The 17,231-nt window shown below is 43.6% G+C and overlaps 1 protein-coding gene across 1 annotated transcript in view; it reads right to left on the bottom strand.

Annotated features, from left to right (window-relative positions):
- The window catches only part of LOC130272844 (uncharacterized), a 42,232-nt gene that overhangs the window by 3,558 nt on the left and 21,443 nt on the right, over positions 1 to 17,231 (bottom strand). Inside the window, exons 2-4 of the mRNA XM_056518800.1 lie at positions 7,846 to 7,966; positions 4,618 to 4,743; positions 2,327 to 2,794 (exon numbers count right to left, since the gene is read on the bottom strand). Coding sequence (XP_056374775.1) covers positions 2,327 to 2,794; positions 4,618 to 4,743; positions 7,846 to 7,966 — 715 coding nt within the window. The remainder of the gene's footprint in view (positions 1 to 2,326; positions 2,795 to 4,617; positions 4,744 to 7,845; positions 7,967 to 17,231) is intronic.

The raw sequence follows: 17,231 nt of genomic DNA, 5'->3' as shown, positions 1-17,231 counted from the left end.
CCAGGAGAGGAAAGAGATTTGGGACAATATAGGACTATAGAGCAGTGCTCTCCAAAATGTGGACCTCCAGCTGTTGCAAAACTACATCTCCCAGCATGTCCGGACAGCCAACGGCTGTCCGGGTATGCTGGGGGCTGTAGTTTCGCAACAGCTGGAGGTCCACATTTTGGAGGGCCCTGCTGAAGAGTGTTGGTAGATTTCTTGAGGACAGGTGTGGCGCTGTTTTTGGAATAAATCAGCTGTGTTTTTAAATCTGGGATAACTCCTTTAACCTTCGAGAATATTCACTGTAACACCATCCCTTTATAGCTGTAGAGATTACACTTTGTCTGCACTCACCACTAGGGGCAGCATAAATCATTTGTAATTGTTGTATATGGTCAGTTATGAAGATATCATTTAACTTTATCTATGCAGAGCATTTGGTGCTCTGTATCAGCGCTGTATTATAGTTTACAAGTTGAAGAAAAGTGAAGAAAATAGAAAAATTTGCAATTCTGCATGTTAAAGGGGTACCCTGGAATTTTTCTTTTCTCAAATCAGAGTGCCAGAAAGTTATACAGATTTGTAAATTACTTCTATATAAAAATCTTAACCCTTCCAGTACTTAGCTGCTGTATGGTCCACAGGAAGTTGTGTAGTTCTTTCCAGTCTGACCACAGTGCTCTCTGCTGACACCTCTGTCCGTGTCAGGAACTGTCCAGCGCAGGAGAAGTTTGCTATGGGGATTTGCTCCTACTCTGTACAGTTCCTGACACTGACAGAGGTGGCAGCAGAGAGCACTGTGGTCAGACTGGAAAGGACTACACAACTTCCTGTGGAGCAAAACTTTATTTTGTGGGTAATTAAGTACAGCAATAACAAATTTATATTGTTTTTGTAAAGTTCATTTTTTTCTCTTCATTTATGGAGCTGTGGGAGGGCTTACTTTTAGAGGGGGGTGAGCTGTACCGCCAAAATACAGCTGGAAGTGTTCCAGGAATGGATCAGGCTTTATCACTGGGGCCCAAAGTTTCATATGTCCTCTGTAGATACATGTGTACCCCAGGACATATTAAGAAATTAATTGGTACAGAATTTTGGACTGATACAGATTAAAATTCAAAATGGCGATGAAGAGCAGACATTAACTTTAAGGGTAGGGTCACACACAGCACATCCGCAACATATTTCATGCTGCGGCCAGGCAGCTCTGTGTATCTGCTTGTGACAGTCACGAGCGGACACACAGAGCTACCCCGCTGTAGCAGAGAGCTTGCTCTGCCATTCCCCGGTGACAGCTGTCAGCGCATCCGCAGCGAGAAATACACTGCGGATGCGTCATGTGTGACCGTATCCTAAAGAGGGATCTGCCAGCTGCCATTCACGTTGCACACTGCTGAAACTGTTTGTACAAGGAGACGCATGGTACCTCTGTATATCTGTCAGTGCTGAGCCGTTCCCATGACCCTGAAATGCTGAGGACTAGAACACCTACTCTCTCCTCCTTCCATCACTGTGTCTGCTTCATTGAGAGTCAGTTGGAATCCGAGCCCTGTTTCCAACTCTTACACAAAACAGGGCGTTGCTTCCAGCCAACTGTCAATCAAGCAGGGACAGGGATGGTAAGAGGAGAGAGGAGCCGTTCTGGTCTTCAGCGTTTTGGCAACGCCTCTGACTCTTTAGTTGAAGTATAAAATAATTTTATGGAAGCATAGGCAGATACATGGAAGGTACCATTGTGTACACACACACTATATATATATATATATATATATATATATATATATATATATATATATATATAATCAACTTCTGGGAAGGAACCGGCACTGTGATAGGGACTCTAGGTCCAAGTGGGTGCTCTGCTCCTAGGGATGTGATTCAATATCCCACGAATTGAAGATCCATAGAAGAAGAAGCGGCACTCCAATCAAATTGTGATAATGTGAATTTATTCACCCATCAAGTAACAAAGGTGCTATGTTTTGGTCTACACAATGAGAAAGGTCTCATTGTGTAGACCGAAAAGTAGCACCCTTGTAGCTTGATGGGTGAATAAATTCACATTATCACAATTTGATTGGAGTGCAGCCTCTTCTTCTATGGATCTATATTATATTATTTATATATATATATATATATATATATATATATATATATATATATATATATATATATATATACATATATACATACATACATACATATATATATATATATATATATATATATCTCTATCTATCTATATATACACACACACATACATACATACATATACACACACACACACACAATTAGTTTCCTGCGAAGGAAACAATGTTCAGCTTTTTTGCCGGATACTTACCCACATGACTAGCAGGGGGACCCATGGGCATTTGCTCGAAAGCAAACACTGGATTTGTTGGCCTCTCAGGCATCTGAAATGGGGAGCTGGGTTCAGCAGCATTTCTGTAGCCAGGACCGGCATAGTGTGGAGACAGTGGGACCATTCCTGCATTCCCATAAGAAGCCATCGGGGAGGTGGGGTGGGACATTCCTTCACCCCTATTATTATACGATATTGGGCTCCCATTGAAGTAAGAGGGCGGAGGAGTCATATATGGCTTCCCATGATTTGTGTCCATAGGAGATCCGGGATACATCCCTTGACCGCTCCACTGAAATGCCATTCTACCGCATTGGTTGTTGCAGCACGTCCCACAGCGCGAGCACTGAGCCCCACCGCGCTCCTGAGAAGACGAGATCTCATTGGGAGTGACTGGTGCGGAAGCTTCTGGAGACTCTCGCTCGATCTTTATCACCGGCTCAGAGTCTGTAGAGGAGAAAGTACGAGACTGGTAAGAAATTAGGAAACAGACTAAGAAGATTTAGTCAGAACTGATATAGGAACAAAGATAAACAGAAATAATGTACAAATGGAAGCACACCAAAATATTCCATTTTAAACAAAAATAACAATCTTTATTTGGAGCACGTAGTTTACACAGCAAAAGACAAAAAGTATATAAATATTAACAGACACCGAAAATTTAAAAACATTTAAAAAAGGCCCATACTGGGCCACACCACACAGATGAGACATGGTGTATGTCTCAACTGGACCAGGGCAAAAAAAAGGTATGGCGTTCTAACCAACAATGAAAATCTAGCAGGTACACTAAGCCCCCGTCTGACCAATATCACTAAGGCTCATCATAAAGTGACATATGCATCAAATGTAAAGGGTATATAGATTGGTATCACGGTGAACATCAAAAAATGACATGCAGTAAATAAAGTGCCAAACAGTCAGCAAATACAGACAGGAGATACCAGCAAATTGTAAGGTCCGGTATGAGGCAAAGCCTGCAAACAGGTTAGAGCAAATATCACCCATGCGCCCAGGTCCAAAAGCCTCCACGCGTTCCGTCACTGAGTATTATAGTAGTTATATTCTTGTATATAGGAGCAGTATTATAGTAGTTATATTCTTGTATATAGGAGCAGTATTATAGTAGTTATATTCTTGTATATAGGAGCAGTATTATAGTAGTTATATTCTTGTATATAGGAGCAGTATTATAGTAGTTATATTCTTGTATATAGGAGGCAGTATTATAGTAGTTATATTCTTGTATATAGGAGCAGTATTATAGTAGTTATATTCTTGTATATAAGAGCAGTATTATAGTAGTTATATTCTTGTATATAGGAGCAGTATTATAGTAGTTATATTCTTGTATATAGGAGCAGTATTATAGTAGTTATATTCTTGTATATAGGAGCAGTATTATAGTAGTTATATTCTTGTATATAGGAGCAGTATTATAGTAGTTATATTCTTGTATATAGAAGGCAGTATTATAGTAGTTATATTCTTGTATATAGGAGGCAGTATTATAGTAGATATATTCTTGTATATAGGAGCAGTATTATAGTAGTTATATTCTTGTATATAGGAGCAGTATTATAGTAGTTATATTCTTGTATATAGGAGCAGTATTATAGTAGTTATATTCTTGTATATAGGAGCAGTATTATAGTAGATATATTCTTGTATATAGGGGGCAGTATTATAGTAGTTATATTCTTGTATATAGGGGGCAGTATTATAGTAGTTATATTCTTGTATATAGGAACAGTATTATAGTAGTTATATTCTTGTATATAGGAGCAGTATTATAGTAGTTATATTCTTGTATATATAGGAGCAGTATTATAGTAGTTATATTCTTGTATATATAGGAGCAGTATTATAGTAGTTATATTCTTGTATATAGGAGCAGTATTATAGTAGTTATATTCTTGTATATATAGGAGCAGTATTATAGTAGTTATAGTCTTGTATATAGGAGCAGTATTATAGTAGTTATATTCTTGTATATAGGAGCAGTATTATAGTAGTTATATTCTTGTATATAGGAACAGTATTATAGTAGTTATATTCTTGTATATAGGAGCAGTATTATAGTAGTTATATTCTTGTATATAGGAGCAGTATTATAGTAGTTATATTCTTGTATACAGGAGCAGTATTATAGTAGATATATTCTTGTATATAGGAGCGGTATTATAGTAGTGATATTCTTGACCATAATGGCAGTATTAAAGGAGTAATATTCTTGTATACAGGAAACAATATAAGACACCATGTACCTTTACTGCCATCTGGAGCGCCTTGTGGCTGAGTTTCTTGCTGTTTTGGCTTCTTGCATGGGTCAACACATGGCTCTTCCCCGCGCTCGATTCGGGACACAATTTCTGGTTTTGGGATGCGGTATCCTGTGTAACAAAGTAGAACAAATAAGCAAACCTTAATCACATACCCCAATGGCACCAATCTGTTTGTTTAAAGTGATTATCTGCAAAATTTGCAATTTTTGGGCACCAGTCTCAAGTATAGAACACGATATCCATTATAAAGTGGTTTTCCAGGACTTTGTATCCTTCAGCTAGAAAACCAATGTCTGATGGGTTAGGTGTTGACATCTAGCACTGGCAGAAACGCAACTCTGCACATTCAACCAAGCCGGAAGCAGAGGGTTCCCCGTTTATTGTGCAGCGTTGACACCAGGTAATCAACTGGTGCCAGAAAGTTAAACAGATTTGCAAATTACTTCTATTTAAAAATCTTAATCCTTCCAGTACTTATCAGCTGCTGTATAACACAGATGAAGTTAGTTATTTTTTTTTTCTGTCTGTCCACGTTGCTCTCTGCTGACACCTCTGTCCATGTCAGGAACTGTCCAGAGCAGGAACCATCCCCCATAGCAAACCTCTCCTGCTATGGACTGTTCCTGAAATGGACAGAGGTGTCAGCAGAGAGAACTGTGGTCAGACAGAAAGGAAATTCAAAAAGAAATGAACTTCCTGTGGAGCATACAGCAGAGGAAGGATTAAGATTTTTTTTAATAGAATACATTTAAAAATCTGTTTAACTTTCTGGCACCAGTTGATTTAAAAAAAATTAAATAAAAATTTTTTTTTCCACTGGAGTACCCCTTTTAATGGCAATTGTGCTGCTGTAACAAGGCACCACCACTACACACAGAGTCATCTGCTTCCGACCTTGTCCATTGCCCAACAGCTGCTTGACGGGTTTCTGGGTGTGTTGGCACCTCATCAGACTATGTCAGAGTGGCTTGAACAGATGCTTGATGGGTTTCTGGGTGTCTTGGCACCTCATCAGACTAGGCCAGCATTTTCTAAAAACTGTGTGCCTCCAGCTGTTGCAAAACTACAACTTTCAGCATGCCCGGACAGCCGAAGGCTGTCCGGGCATGCTGGGAGTTGTAGTTTTGCATGCTGGGAGTTGTAGTTTTGCACACCCCAATACTGTATATACGCCATATGACTCTGGCTAGCTCTGCCGTACCCTTGCCAGTGTAACCTAATAACCTAAAAATAAAAGTTTTTTTATTTTTTTATTTGAGTTTTCTTGGCACCAGCAGAAGCTGCCTGTTGGCAAACGGGGCGCCGCTTTGTTTATATGAAAATAAAGATGAGGTTTGTATTTTGTGACCCTGGTGCCAAGATTCCCGGATTTGGTTGCATTCATTTACCTAGCGTGAAACATGAATTACCGATCCTCGACGTCAACGCAAATCAGAGGACAAGAAATCGAGAGGTAGTAAAAGCCATTGTCTGATTGTAATACTAAAACCCACAGAAGAGATATTATACAGCAGAATGGGCGGCGGGGTTCTGCCGCCATCTCCCTGTAATAGTATAAGGGTGGAGACCACGTGATGTCAGCACAAATTTTAGCTCCATTGTGGGTTTCTTTATAGTATGCCAACAAAAACACGGTTAAAGAAGCCTCCAGGTTTGTTTTTTGCCCCATATGACGCACGCTCACCCTTACTAGTCCTATAGAGCTTTCCGTTTTATTCCAGCACAGCTGAATCCATGTGTTTCGTTACTGTAACTGGGACATGTGATCACCAGTCTGAACCACAGAAAATCACAGTGCTTAATGTATCAAAGCAAGTGGTCAGTCCTGAGTCAGCTGACTTCCTGTGAACTACAGGATAAAATCATTACCTATAAGATCCCCCCTCAGGCTCTATCTGTATACTGCTGCTATCTATATGGGCTCAGGATATATAGTAGTTATACATTTCCCCTTCAGCTCTGTCTGTATACTGCTGCTGCTATTTCTACGGGATCAGGATATATAGTAGTTATTGGGATCGACCGATATCGTTTTTTAGGGCTGATAGCCGATAACTTATACCGGAATATTGGTATAAGTTATCGGCTATTTAACCCCCCCCCACAGCTGCAGATCATTAATTTAAAAGCGGGCGCTTTAAATCAATGAACTGTAGCGGCTTTTGCGGTGCCAGAGACCGCCGCCGCCACCCGCTTCTCTCCCCTGCCTGTCCTGGGGTCCTCCTGAGTCCTAACACCCCCCCCCCCCCCCCCAAGGTCCCCCAAATCGTGAATATCGGACGATAATATTGGCCAAACCGATAATCGGTCGATCCCTAGTAGTTATACACCTCCCGTCTGGCGCTCTATGGGATCAGGGTATATAGTAGTTATACACCTCTCCAGCTCTATCTGTATACTGCTGCTATCTCTATGGGATCAGGATATATGGTAGTTATACCTCTCCCCTCCAGCTCTATCTGTATACTGCTGCTTTCTCTATGGGATCATGATATATAGTAGTTATACACCTCCCCTCCAGCTCTATCTGTATACTGCTGCTATCTCTATGGGATCATGATATATAGTAGTTATACACCTCCCCTCCAGCTCTATCTGTATACTGCTGCTATCTCTATGGGATCATGATATATAGTAGTTATACACCTCCCCTCCAGCTCTATCTGTATACTGCTGCTATCTCTATGGGATCAGGATATATAGTAGTTATACTCCTCCCCTCCAGCTCTACCTGTATACTGCTGCTCTCTCTATGGGATCATGATATATAGTAGTTATACACCTCCCCTCCAGCTCTACCTGTATACTGCTGCTATCTCTATGGGATCATGATATATAGTAGTTATACACCTCCCCTCCAGCTCTATCTGTATACTGCTGCTATCTCTATGGGATCAGGATATATAGTAGTTATACTCCTCCCCTCCAGCTCTACCTGTATACTGCTGCTCTCTCTATGGGATCATGATATATAGTAGTTATACACCTCCCCTCCAGCTCTACCTGTATACTGCTGCTATCTCTATGGGATCATGATATATAGTAGTTATACACCTCCCCTCCAGCTCTATCTGTATACTGCTCTCTCTATGGGATCATGATATATGGTAGTTTTACTCCTCCCCTCCAGCTCTCTCTATGGTATCAGGATATATAGTAGGTAGTACTGGATATATCTCCCTGTCAGCAGCCGGTGCCCATCATACCTACCCAGGGCCAGCATCGTCTCATAGATTTCTTTAATGAGCTCTTTGTAGATTTTCTTCTGAAACTCCTCTAGGTTCTGCCATTGTTCCTCTGAGAAGTAAACTGCAGCATCATCAAATGTCACCTGGGAGGAAGAGACAAGATGGTGGAAGGTTAGCTCACAAAAATATATGGCTTTAGGATATGGAGAGAGGAGATTGTCCAAAAAACAAACAAAAAAATGCTGATTTCTCTCATAAATAGTGCCACCCCTTGTCCTCAGGTTGTGTGTGGTATTGCATTTCAAATTAAAAGAGCTGCAATGGGGCACACAAAACTAAGGGCACGAGTGGCGCAATTTCTTAAAAATGAGAAAATATAAAATAAAAAAAATAAAAAAGCTAAACTCTGCTAAGCCTGGATAACCTTAAAGGGGTTCTCCACCATAAGGTGATTTTAGTACGTACCTGGCAGACAGTAACGGACATGCTTAGGAAGGATCTGCGCTTGTCTTGGGGCTAAATGACTATGTTGTGAGTCCACCATAACACTGTGGCTAGATTTTTGTAAACTGGTATGAGTTTTCTTTTTTTGACTACAAATACCATAATTCCATTTTCTCCCTACCACACATCAGCCACCCCACCCATTGAAACATAAATGAGCTGCATCCATTCAAAAGACCTGGGGTTTTCAATCAGGGTGCCTACAGCTGTTGCATTAGTTGCAGATTGATCTCTCTCCCACCAAGTGATCGCTCCACCCATTGGAGCAGACAGGCTCCCTGTCATCAGCTGACTAGTGATGTCAGGTCTCGGCCGCATTGCAACCTGGGAAAAATCTGAGACAACAGTAATTTTGTATGCTGGTAAAAATAAATATTGGGGTGAAAATCACAGAAGAATTGTGAGAAAACCATCACACTCAGGTACAGACACTATATTATGGACTACACTAACTTTACAGCCCCTGTAAAATAGTCAAATAACAAAAATTCCTGGAATACCCCTTTAAGGGACCATTCACACTGAGGAATTCACAAGGAATTTACTCTAATAATTCCTCGTGAATTCTCCGCTTGAAAAAATAAAAAAACATCTCTTCTTCCCATAGACCTTAATGTATTTTTCTCTCTCGTTCACACTGCGGAAATTGCGCTCGCGCCGAGGCAGAATTCCTCTCCGCTTGAAGAAAGAGCATGTTCATTCTTTAAGCAGAATCCCTTAAAACTCAATTGTAAAAATGTTTTCCGCCCAGAATTTTCGAAAAGGGAAATTCTAATTGGTGATTTTTCGGCCAGATAAAAAATTAAAAAAGTTTTCTATATTTCTATATTTCCGTGTCAATTCTGCGCAAATTCCACAGTGGAATTTTTAAACGAGAATTCATAGCCAATTCCTCAGTGTGAACGGGGGGGCCTTACTCTGTGGCTCTATACGGCAGATGCCCAACTACAACTCTCATCATCCCCAACAGAGGAGGGCAGTCAGGGAATGACGGGAGGTGTAGTTTTGAAACAACTGAAGAGCTAAAAAAAAAAAAAAAAAAGGTTGGAGGAGAAATACTGATCTAGAAAAGTTTATCCTTTTGTTGGGCAGAACTTAAAGGGGTACTCCGAGTCAGTGATTGGAACAAAATGTTGCGAACACTTCGAGTCGGGAGCTCGTGACATCACCCTCCACCCCCCCAAAATGCAAGTCAATTGGGAGGGTGGGGCGTGACATCACGAGGGGGCAGGGCCGTGATGTCACGAGCCCCCGGCGTCGGCTTTATATATGCTCAGAACATTCTTCTCCAAACGCTAAGCAGTGGAGTACCCCTTTAATTCTAGAGCCTTTCGCCATTCCTTTAACATATACATTTTATACAGTTGCAAATGGGGGCAGTAAACATTTAGATGCTAAATATGGATGCTGCTGTATGCCATACCCCCCTCGGCTTATACTCGAGTGAACTCTCCGCCCTCAGTGGTCTTCAACCTGCGGACCTCCAGATGTTTCAAAACTACAACTCCCAGCATGCCCGGACAGCCATCGGCTGTCCGGGCATACTGGGAGTTGTAGTTTTGAAGCATCTGGAGGTCCGCAGGTTGAAGACCACTGCCGGGCCTTAGTCATCATCCAGCCCCCCCCCCCCCCTCTTTTGTTTTGCACTCCCCTTCCCTAGGCGGGACGTTAGGGTGAGCTGGTCCAGGCCATCTGTGCTGCAGGGACCGTCCGGTGGGGAGGGATAGTCGTTCCGGGCTGTCAATCTTCACCGGGGGGCCCTCTTCTCCGCGCTTCAGGCACAGCCTCGGAATAGTTACGTTGCCTTGACGACGACGCACAGGGACGTTCATGCGCAACGTCCCTGTGCGTCATCGTCAAGGCAACGTCATTATTCTGGGCCCGAAGCGCAGAGAAGAGGCCCCCCCCCTGGTGAAGATGGACAGCCCGGAACGACTACCCCTCCCCACCGGACGGTCCCTGCAACACAGATCCGGGCGACCAGCTCACCCTTCCTTCCCACCGAGGAGAGTGGAGTACAAAACTAAAAGGGGGGGGGGGGGGTCTGGATGATGACGAAGGCCCGGCAGTGGTCTTCAACCTGCGGACCTCCAGATGTTTCAAAACTACAACTCCCAGCATGCCGGACAGTTATCGGCATGCTGGGAGTTGTAGTTTTGAAACATCTGGAGGTCCGCAGGTTGAAGACCACTGCGACATTGACAGGCGGTGATGATGATGAAGGGAGGGTTGTGGGATGATGACAGGCGGTGATGATGAAGGGAGGGTTGTGGGATGATGACAGGCGGTGATGATGAAGGAGGAGGGGGTTGTGGGATGATGACAGGCGGTGATGATGAAGGGGGGTTGTGGGATGATGACAGGCGGTGATGATGAAGGGGGGTTGTGGGATGATGACAGGCGGTGATGATGAAGGAGGAGGGGGTTGTGGGATGATGACAGGCGGTGATGATGAAGGGGGAGGGGGTTGTGGTATGATGACAGGCGGTGATGATGAAGGGGGGTTGTGGGATGATGACAGGCGGTGATGATGAAGGGGGGTTGTGGGATGATGACAGGCGGTGATGATGAAGGGGGGTTGTGGGATGATGACAGGCGGTGATGATGAAGGGGGGTTGTGGGATGATGACAGGCGGTGATGATGAAGGGGGGTTGTGGGATGATGACAGGCGGTGATGATGAAGGGAGATGTATTGATGTCCTAAAATGTTATTATAAAATAAAAATCTAATTGGAGGAGTCTAAAAGTCGCACGGCAGACATATTGTAGTCAGTTTTTAAACATTTTTGGATACATATATTTTATATCTGTTTTTATGTTTCTCAATCGAGTCCATTCTGAAGCTGTCGCACAAAAATGTGTATTATGCGGATTAAGATTTACAGCAATACGATTCAGTACGATTTACAAAGATGGTAATGTTAAAAAAAAAAAATCGATGCGAATAAAATCAGTTTTTGAATCAGAATGAAAAATTGTAGTCAAACAACTTTGTATCAGACAAAAAAAATTCGGAGAACGGTTGCACGCGATGGATACGATCAATAGAAGTCAATGGTTTTCAAGGATAAAATCGTGATGTGAATGCGGCCTTAGCCGACTCCGTTTTTCTATACAAAAAGTAAAATATGGACAAAAAAGCCCTGTGTGAACCCGGCCTAAAATAAGCTTCACTAAGAACAAAAGACTAACAAAAACAATACAGGTTCTGCGCCCTTTACCCTCCCCCAGCAGCAAATCCGCAGTCACGTCTGGTGAAGCCTAAGTAATAAGATGACCCTCCCCCCCCTTGAAACCTGACCCCGGAGGACGAGCTGCTGGATATCATAGGGACAGGACCAAAATTACTCATGCTTAAAGGGGTACTCCGGTGGAAAAAACTTTTATTTTTCATTTTTAATCAACTGGTGCCAGAAATGTAAACAGATTTGTAAATCACTTCTATTAAAGATTCTTAATCCTTCCAGTACTTATTAGCTGCTGAATACTACAGATTAAATTATTTTCTTTTTGGAACACAGTGCTCTCTGCTGACATCACGAGCACAGTGCTCTCTGCTGACATCTCTGTCCATTTTAGGAACTGTCCAGAGCAGCATATGTTTTCTATGGGGATTTTCTCCTACTCTGGACAGTTCCTAAAATGGACAGAGGTGTCAGCAGAGAGCACTGTGGTCATGATGTCAGCAGAGAGCTCTGTGTTCCAAAAAGAAAAGAATTTCCTCTGTAGTATTCAACAGCTAAGAAGTACTGGAAGGATTAAGATTTTTTTAATAGAAGTGATTTACAAATCTGTTTAACTTTCTGGCACCAGTTGCTAAAAAACAAATTATAAAAAAAAAAAAAAAAGGGAGAGTACCCCTTTAACACCCAGTCACATTGATATAGGGAAATTTTCATTTTTATTACTTTAATTTATAGTTTGGGTCCCATTAGTATATATTAGACTCTTAATAACATTGCTGATATTGGACTTAACCCCTTGAGGACGCAGCGATTTTGGGGTTTTCATATTTTCTTCCTCTCGCCTTTTACTAGCCATAAAGTCTGAATTCTCCCACCATATGAGGCTTGTTTTTTGTGGGACCAATTGTACTTTATAAATGACACCACAGAATCTACAGTAAAGCTCAAAAAAAATATATATTGATGGGGCGAAACTGAAAAAAATATTGCTTCTTTTGCATATTAATAAGGGTTTGTGTTTCATTTCTACGCAGTCCACGTTACAGTCAAAATGACCGTAAAGGGGTCCTCTGGTGGAAAACAATTTTTTTTCTAATCAACTGGTGCCAGAAAGTTATACAGATATGTAAATTATTTCTATATAAAAATCTTAACCCTTCCAGTAACTAGCTGCTGTACGCTCCACAGGAAGTTGTGTAGTTCTTTCCAGTCTGACCACAGTGCTCTCTGCTGCCACCTCTGTCCGTGTCAGGAACTGTCCGAAGCAGGAGAGTTTTTCTATGGGGATTTGTTCCTGCTCTGGACAGTTCCTGACATGGACAGAGGTGTCAGCAAAGAGCACAGTGGTCAGACAGCTAAGAACTACACAGTTTCCTGTGCAACATACAGCAGCTGATAAGTACTGGAAGGGTTAAGATTATTATGATGATGTAATTTACAAATCTGTATAACTTTTTGGCACAAGTTGATTTAAAAAAAAAATATATATTTGTTTTCCACCAGAGTACCCCTTTAAGGGCAGGGTCGCACTGGAGGCAGATCTGCAATCGTATTTGATGCTGCGGATGCGCCTGACGGCAGTCAGAGGCGCGGGACTGCACAGCAAGCCAGGTAGCGCTGTCTGTCCGCTTGTAGCGACTGGTTTCACGCTAAAGAAATCTGCCCATAAGAGTGGACACAGAGCTACCGGGCTGCAGTAGAGAGCTCGCTGTGCAGTCCCTTGTGACTGCCGTCAGGTGCATCCGCAGCATCAAATACACTGCGGATCCCCACTCTTATGTGACCCTTATCTATAATTGTATAACTAAGAAAATGAGTGTGCATAAAATTGTCCTCTTCTGACCCCTTTAACCCCTTTTCAGTTAATGAGAATCTAGGAGGGTCATTTTTTTTGTGCCACGATTTACAGTTTTCATTGTTACAATTTTGGTTTCGATGTGACTTTCTGATCATCTTTTAGTACAGGGATCCCTCAAGTTACAATATTAATTGGTTCCAGGACGGCCATTGTATGTTGAAACCATCGTATGTTGAGACCATAACTCTATGGAAAACCTGGTAATTGGTTCTGAAGCCCCAAAATGTCATCCAAAAATAGGAAAAACATGAGGATTAAAGAAAAATAAGTAGATAACTAAGAGATATAACAAGTCCTTACATATAAAAGTAAGAAAGATCTGCTGGGAGCTGTAATCACTGTCTATTTCAGTGTTTCCCTAAGAGGGTGCCTCCAGCTGTTGCAAAACTACAACTCCCAGCATGCCCGGACAGCCTTCGGCTGTCCGGGCATGCTGGGAGTTGTAGTTTTGCAACAGCTGGAGGCACCCTCTTTGGGAAACACTGGCCTATGTAGAGGACAGAAGCTTCTTCAGGATCCTGTACAGAACACACAACGTCCTAAAAAAATTAACATGGAGGCTCCCAAACCTGGTGTCCAAAGGAGCAGCTAACTCTGACCCAGGTAAAGAGTACAGAACATGTAATACCTCTCTGTACTGTAGGGGGCACTACCAGACACCAGTCAGTGCATACACTTCAGTAATACAGGTAAAGAGTACAGAACATGTAATACCTCCCTGTACTGTAGGGGGCGCTACCAGACACCAGTCAGTGCATACACTTCAGTAATACAGGTAAAGAGTACAGAACATGTAATACCTCTCTGTACTGTAGGGGGCACTACCAGACACCAGTCAGTGCATACACTTCAGTAATACAGGTAAAGAGTACAGAACATGTAATACCTCCCTGTACTGTAGGGGGCGCTACCAGACACCAGTCAGTGCATACACTTCAGTAATACAGGTAAAGAGTACAGAACATGTAATACCTCCCTGTACTGTAGGGGGCGCTACCAGACACCAGTCAGTGCATACACTTCAGTAATACAGGTAAAGAGTACAGAACATGTAATACCTCCCTGTACTGTAGGGGGCGCTACCAGACACCAGTCAGTGCATACACTTCAGTAATACAGGTAAAGAGTACAGAACATGTAATACCTCCCTGTACTGTAGGGGGCGCTACCAGACACCAGTCAGTGCATACACTTCAGTAATACAGGTAAAGAGTACAGAACATGTAATACCTCCCTGTACTGTAGGGGGCGCTACCAGACACCAGTCAGTGCATGCACTTAAGGAATACAGGGGTTTTACCAGTGAAATGTCCATTCTGAAATATCGGTTCTTCTGGCCATTGACACGTTTTGCAGATTCCATAGCATTGTATGTTGAGTCTGGTTTCAAGTTACAATGGTCCAGAAAAGACCATTGTATGTTGAAACTATTGTATGTTGAGGCCATTATAAGTTGAGGGATCACTGTATTTTTTTCCAGTATATGAAGTGACTATATGAAATTCTAGACTTAATTTTTACATTTACGCCATTCACCGTGCAGTTTCATTGAGGTTTTTATTTTAAAGGAGTAGTCCAGTGGTGACTCAGTGGTTTACAACTTATCCCCTATCTTAAGGATAGGGGATAAGTTGCAGATCGCGGGGGGTCCAACCCCTGGGGCCCCCCCGCGATCTCCTGTACGGAGCCCCGACAGCCTGCGGGAAGGGGGCGTGTCGACCTCCGCACGAAGCGGCGGCCGACACGCCCCCTCCATACAACTCTATGGCAGAGCCGAAGCGCTGCCTTCGGCAATCTCCGGCTCTGCCATTGAGATGTATTGAGGGGGCGTGTCGGCCGCCGCCTCGTGCGGGGGTCGACACCCGCTATCTCGGCAGAGAGCCGGGGCCCCGTACAGAGAGAGTACAGAGAGAGTTTTCACCACTGGACTACCCCTTTAATAGTTGAGAGACTTCCACACACACAGCAATACTAAATATAGATTTTTGTTTACAGTATTTTATTATAGAAATGAGAAAAGGGGGCGAAGTCACGAGGGGGGCGCGGCGTGCCCTCATGACCCCCGCTGCGGGAAACCAATTATCTGAACATACTGTTTAGAATGCCAGGTGCTGCATGAAAATCGCGGGGGTCCCAGAGGTAGGACCCCCATGATCAGACATCTTGTCCCTTATGCTTTGGATAGGGGATAAGATGTCTAGGGGTGGAGTACCCCTTTAACTTAATATATAGGGAGGTGTCGTCCTGTCTGAGCACAGCTAAGGATCATCAGTATATGGGTCATATTTGCCAATATGCGATCTGTGTCCCATTGTTTTCAATGGGAATAAGCGCCGTAGTTCAGACTGAGCTGCACTTGGTCGCACCACTTACGCTCTTTCCAATCTGCCCTTGCTGAGACTTGTAGTTCCCAGCGATTCTCCCGGCAGTCTATAGACTGAGTCTTGTATTTTTTCCCCAGTCCCGTCGCGCGCAGAGCCGCCGCTCACAGAGAATAATCACACAGCAATTAGCGATCTTCACACAGCGGCTAATAACCTCGCAGAGCGCCAATTAGAGCAGATAATGAACAAATAAAGAGAAATATTGAGTGTAAATGATTCGCACCGCACGACTAATACACCGTGCCGGGACTCCGCAGGTAAGAGGTGGGATACGCAGAGCACTGCAACTCCCAGCATCCCCAGGCACAGAGGCACCGTGTAGCAGATGCACGGACAGGGATACAGGCACTACAAATCCCAGAATCCTCCAGTCACAATACGACAGGGATACAGGCACTACAACTCCCAGCATCCCCAGGCAGAGGCACCGTGTAGCAGATGCACAGTCACAACACGACAGGGATACAGGCACTACAACTCCCAGCATCCTCCAGTCACAACATGACAGGGATACAGGCACTACAACTCCCAGCATCCCCAAGCACAGAGGCACCGTGTAGCAGATGCACAGACACAACATGACAGGGATACAGACACTACAACTCCCAGCATCCTCCAGTCACAACACGACAGCGATACAGGCACTACAACTCCCAGCATCCTCAAGCACAGAGGCACCTTGTACCAGGAGAACAATCACAACATGACATGGATACGGGCACTACAACTCCCAGCATCCCCAAGCACAGAGGCACCGTGTAGCAGATGCACAGACACAACACGACAGGGATACAGGCACTACAACTCTCAGCATCCTCAGGTCACAACACGACCGGGATACAGGCACTACAACTCCCAGCATCCTCCAGTCACAACATTACAGGGATACAGGCACTACAACTCCCAGCATCCTCAGGCACAGAGGCACCTTGTACCAGGAGAACAATCACAACATGATAGGGATACGGGCACTACAACTACCAGCATCCCCAAGCACAGAGGCGCCGTGTAGCAGATGCACAGACACAACATGACAGGGATACAGGCACTACAACTCCCAGCATCCTCCAGTCAGAACACGACAGGGATACAGGCACTACAACTCCCAGCATCCTCCAGTCACAACACGACAGGGATACAGGCACTACAACTCCCAGCATCCCAAAGCACAGAGGCACCGTGTAGCAGATGCACAGACACAACATGACAGGGATACAGGCACTACAACTCCCAGCATTCTTAACAGTGGAGAACAAGAAACCGAAATGCTGAAAACTTGCACAGATCTAATACTCGTCACAGCTGAGGGTTTGCTGCAATAGTGTTCTATCTGGGAAATCTTACAAATCAGCTAGGGCACTGCATTAGAGCAGTCAATGAGCAGCTTTCTAGCTGTTGTAAAACTACAACTCCCAGCATGCCCTGACAGCCGAAGGCTGTCAGGGCATGCTGGGAATTGTAGTTTTACAATAGCTG

This window comes from Hyla sarda, chromosome 5 (assembly GCF_029499605.1).
Source record: "Hyla sarda isolate aHylSar1 chromosome 5, aHylSar1.hap1, whole genome shotgun sequence".
Lineage (NCBI taxonomy): Eukaryota > Metazoa > Chordata > Amphibia > Anura > Hylidae > Hyla > Hyla sarda.
The sequence above is the reverse complement of the archived record's forward strand: the minus strand, read 5'-3'. Positions and strand labels throughout refer to the sequence as shown.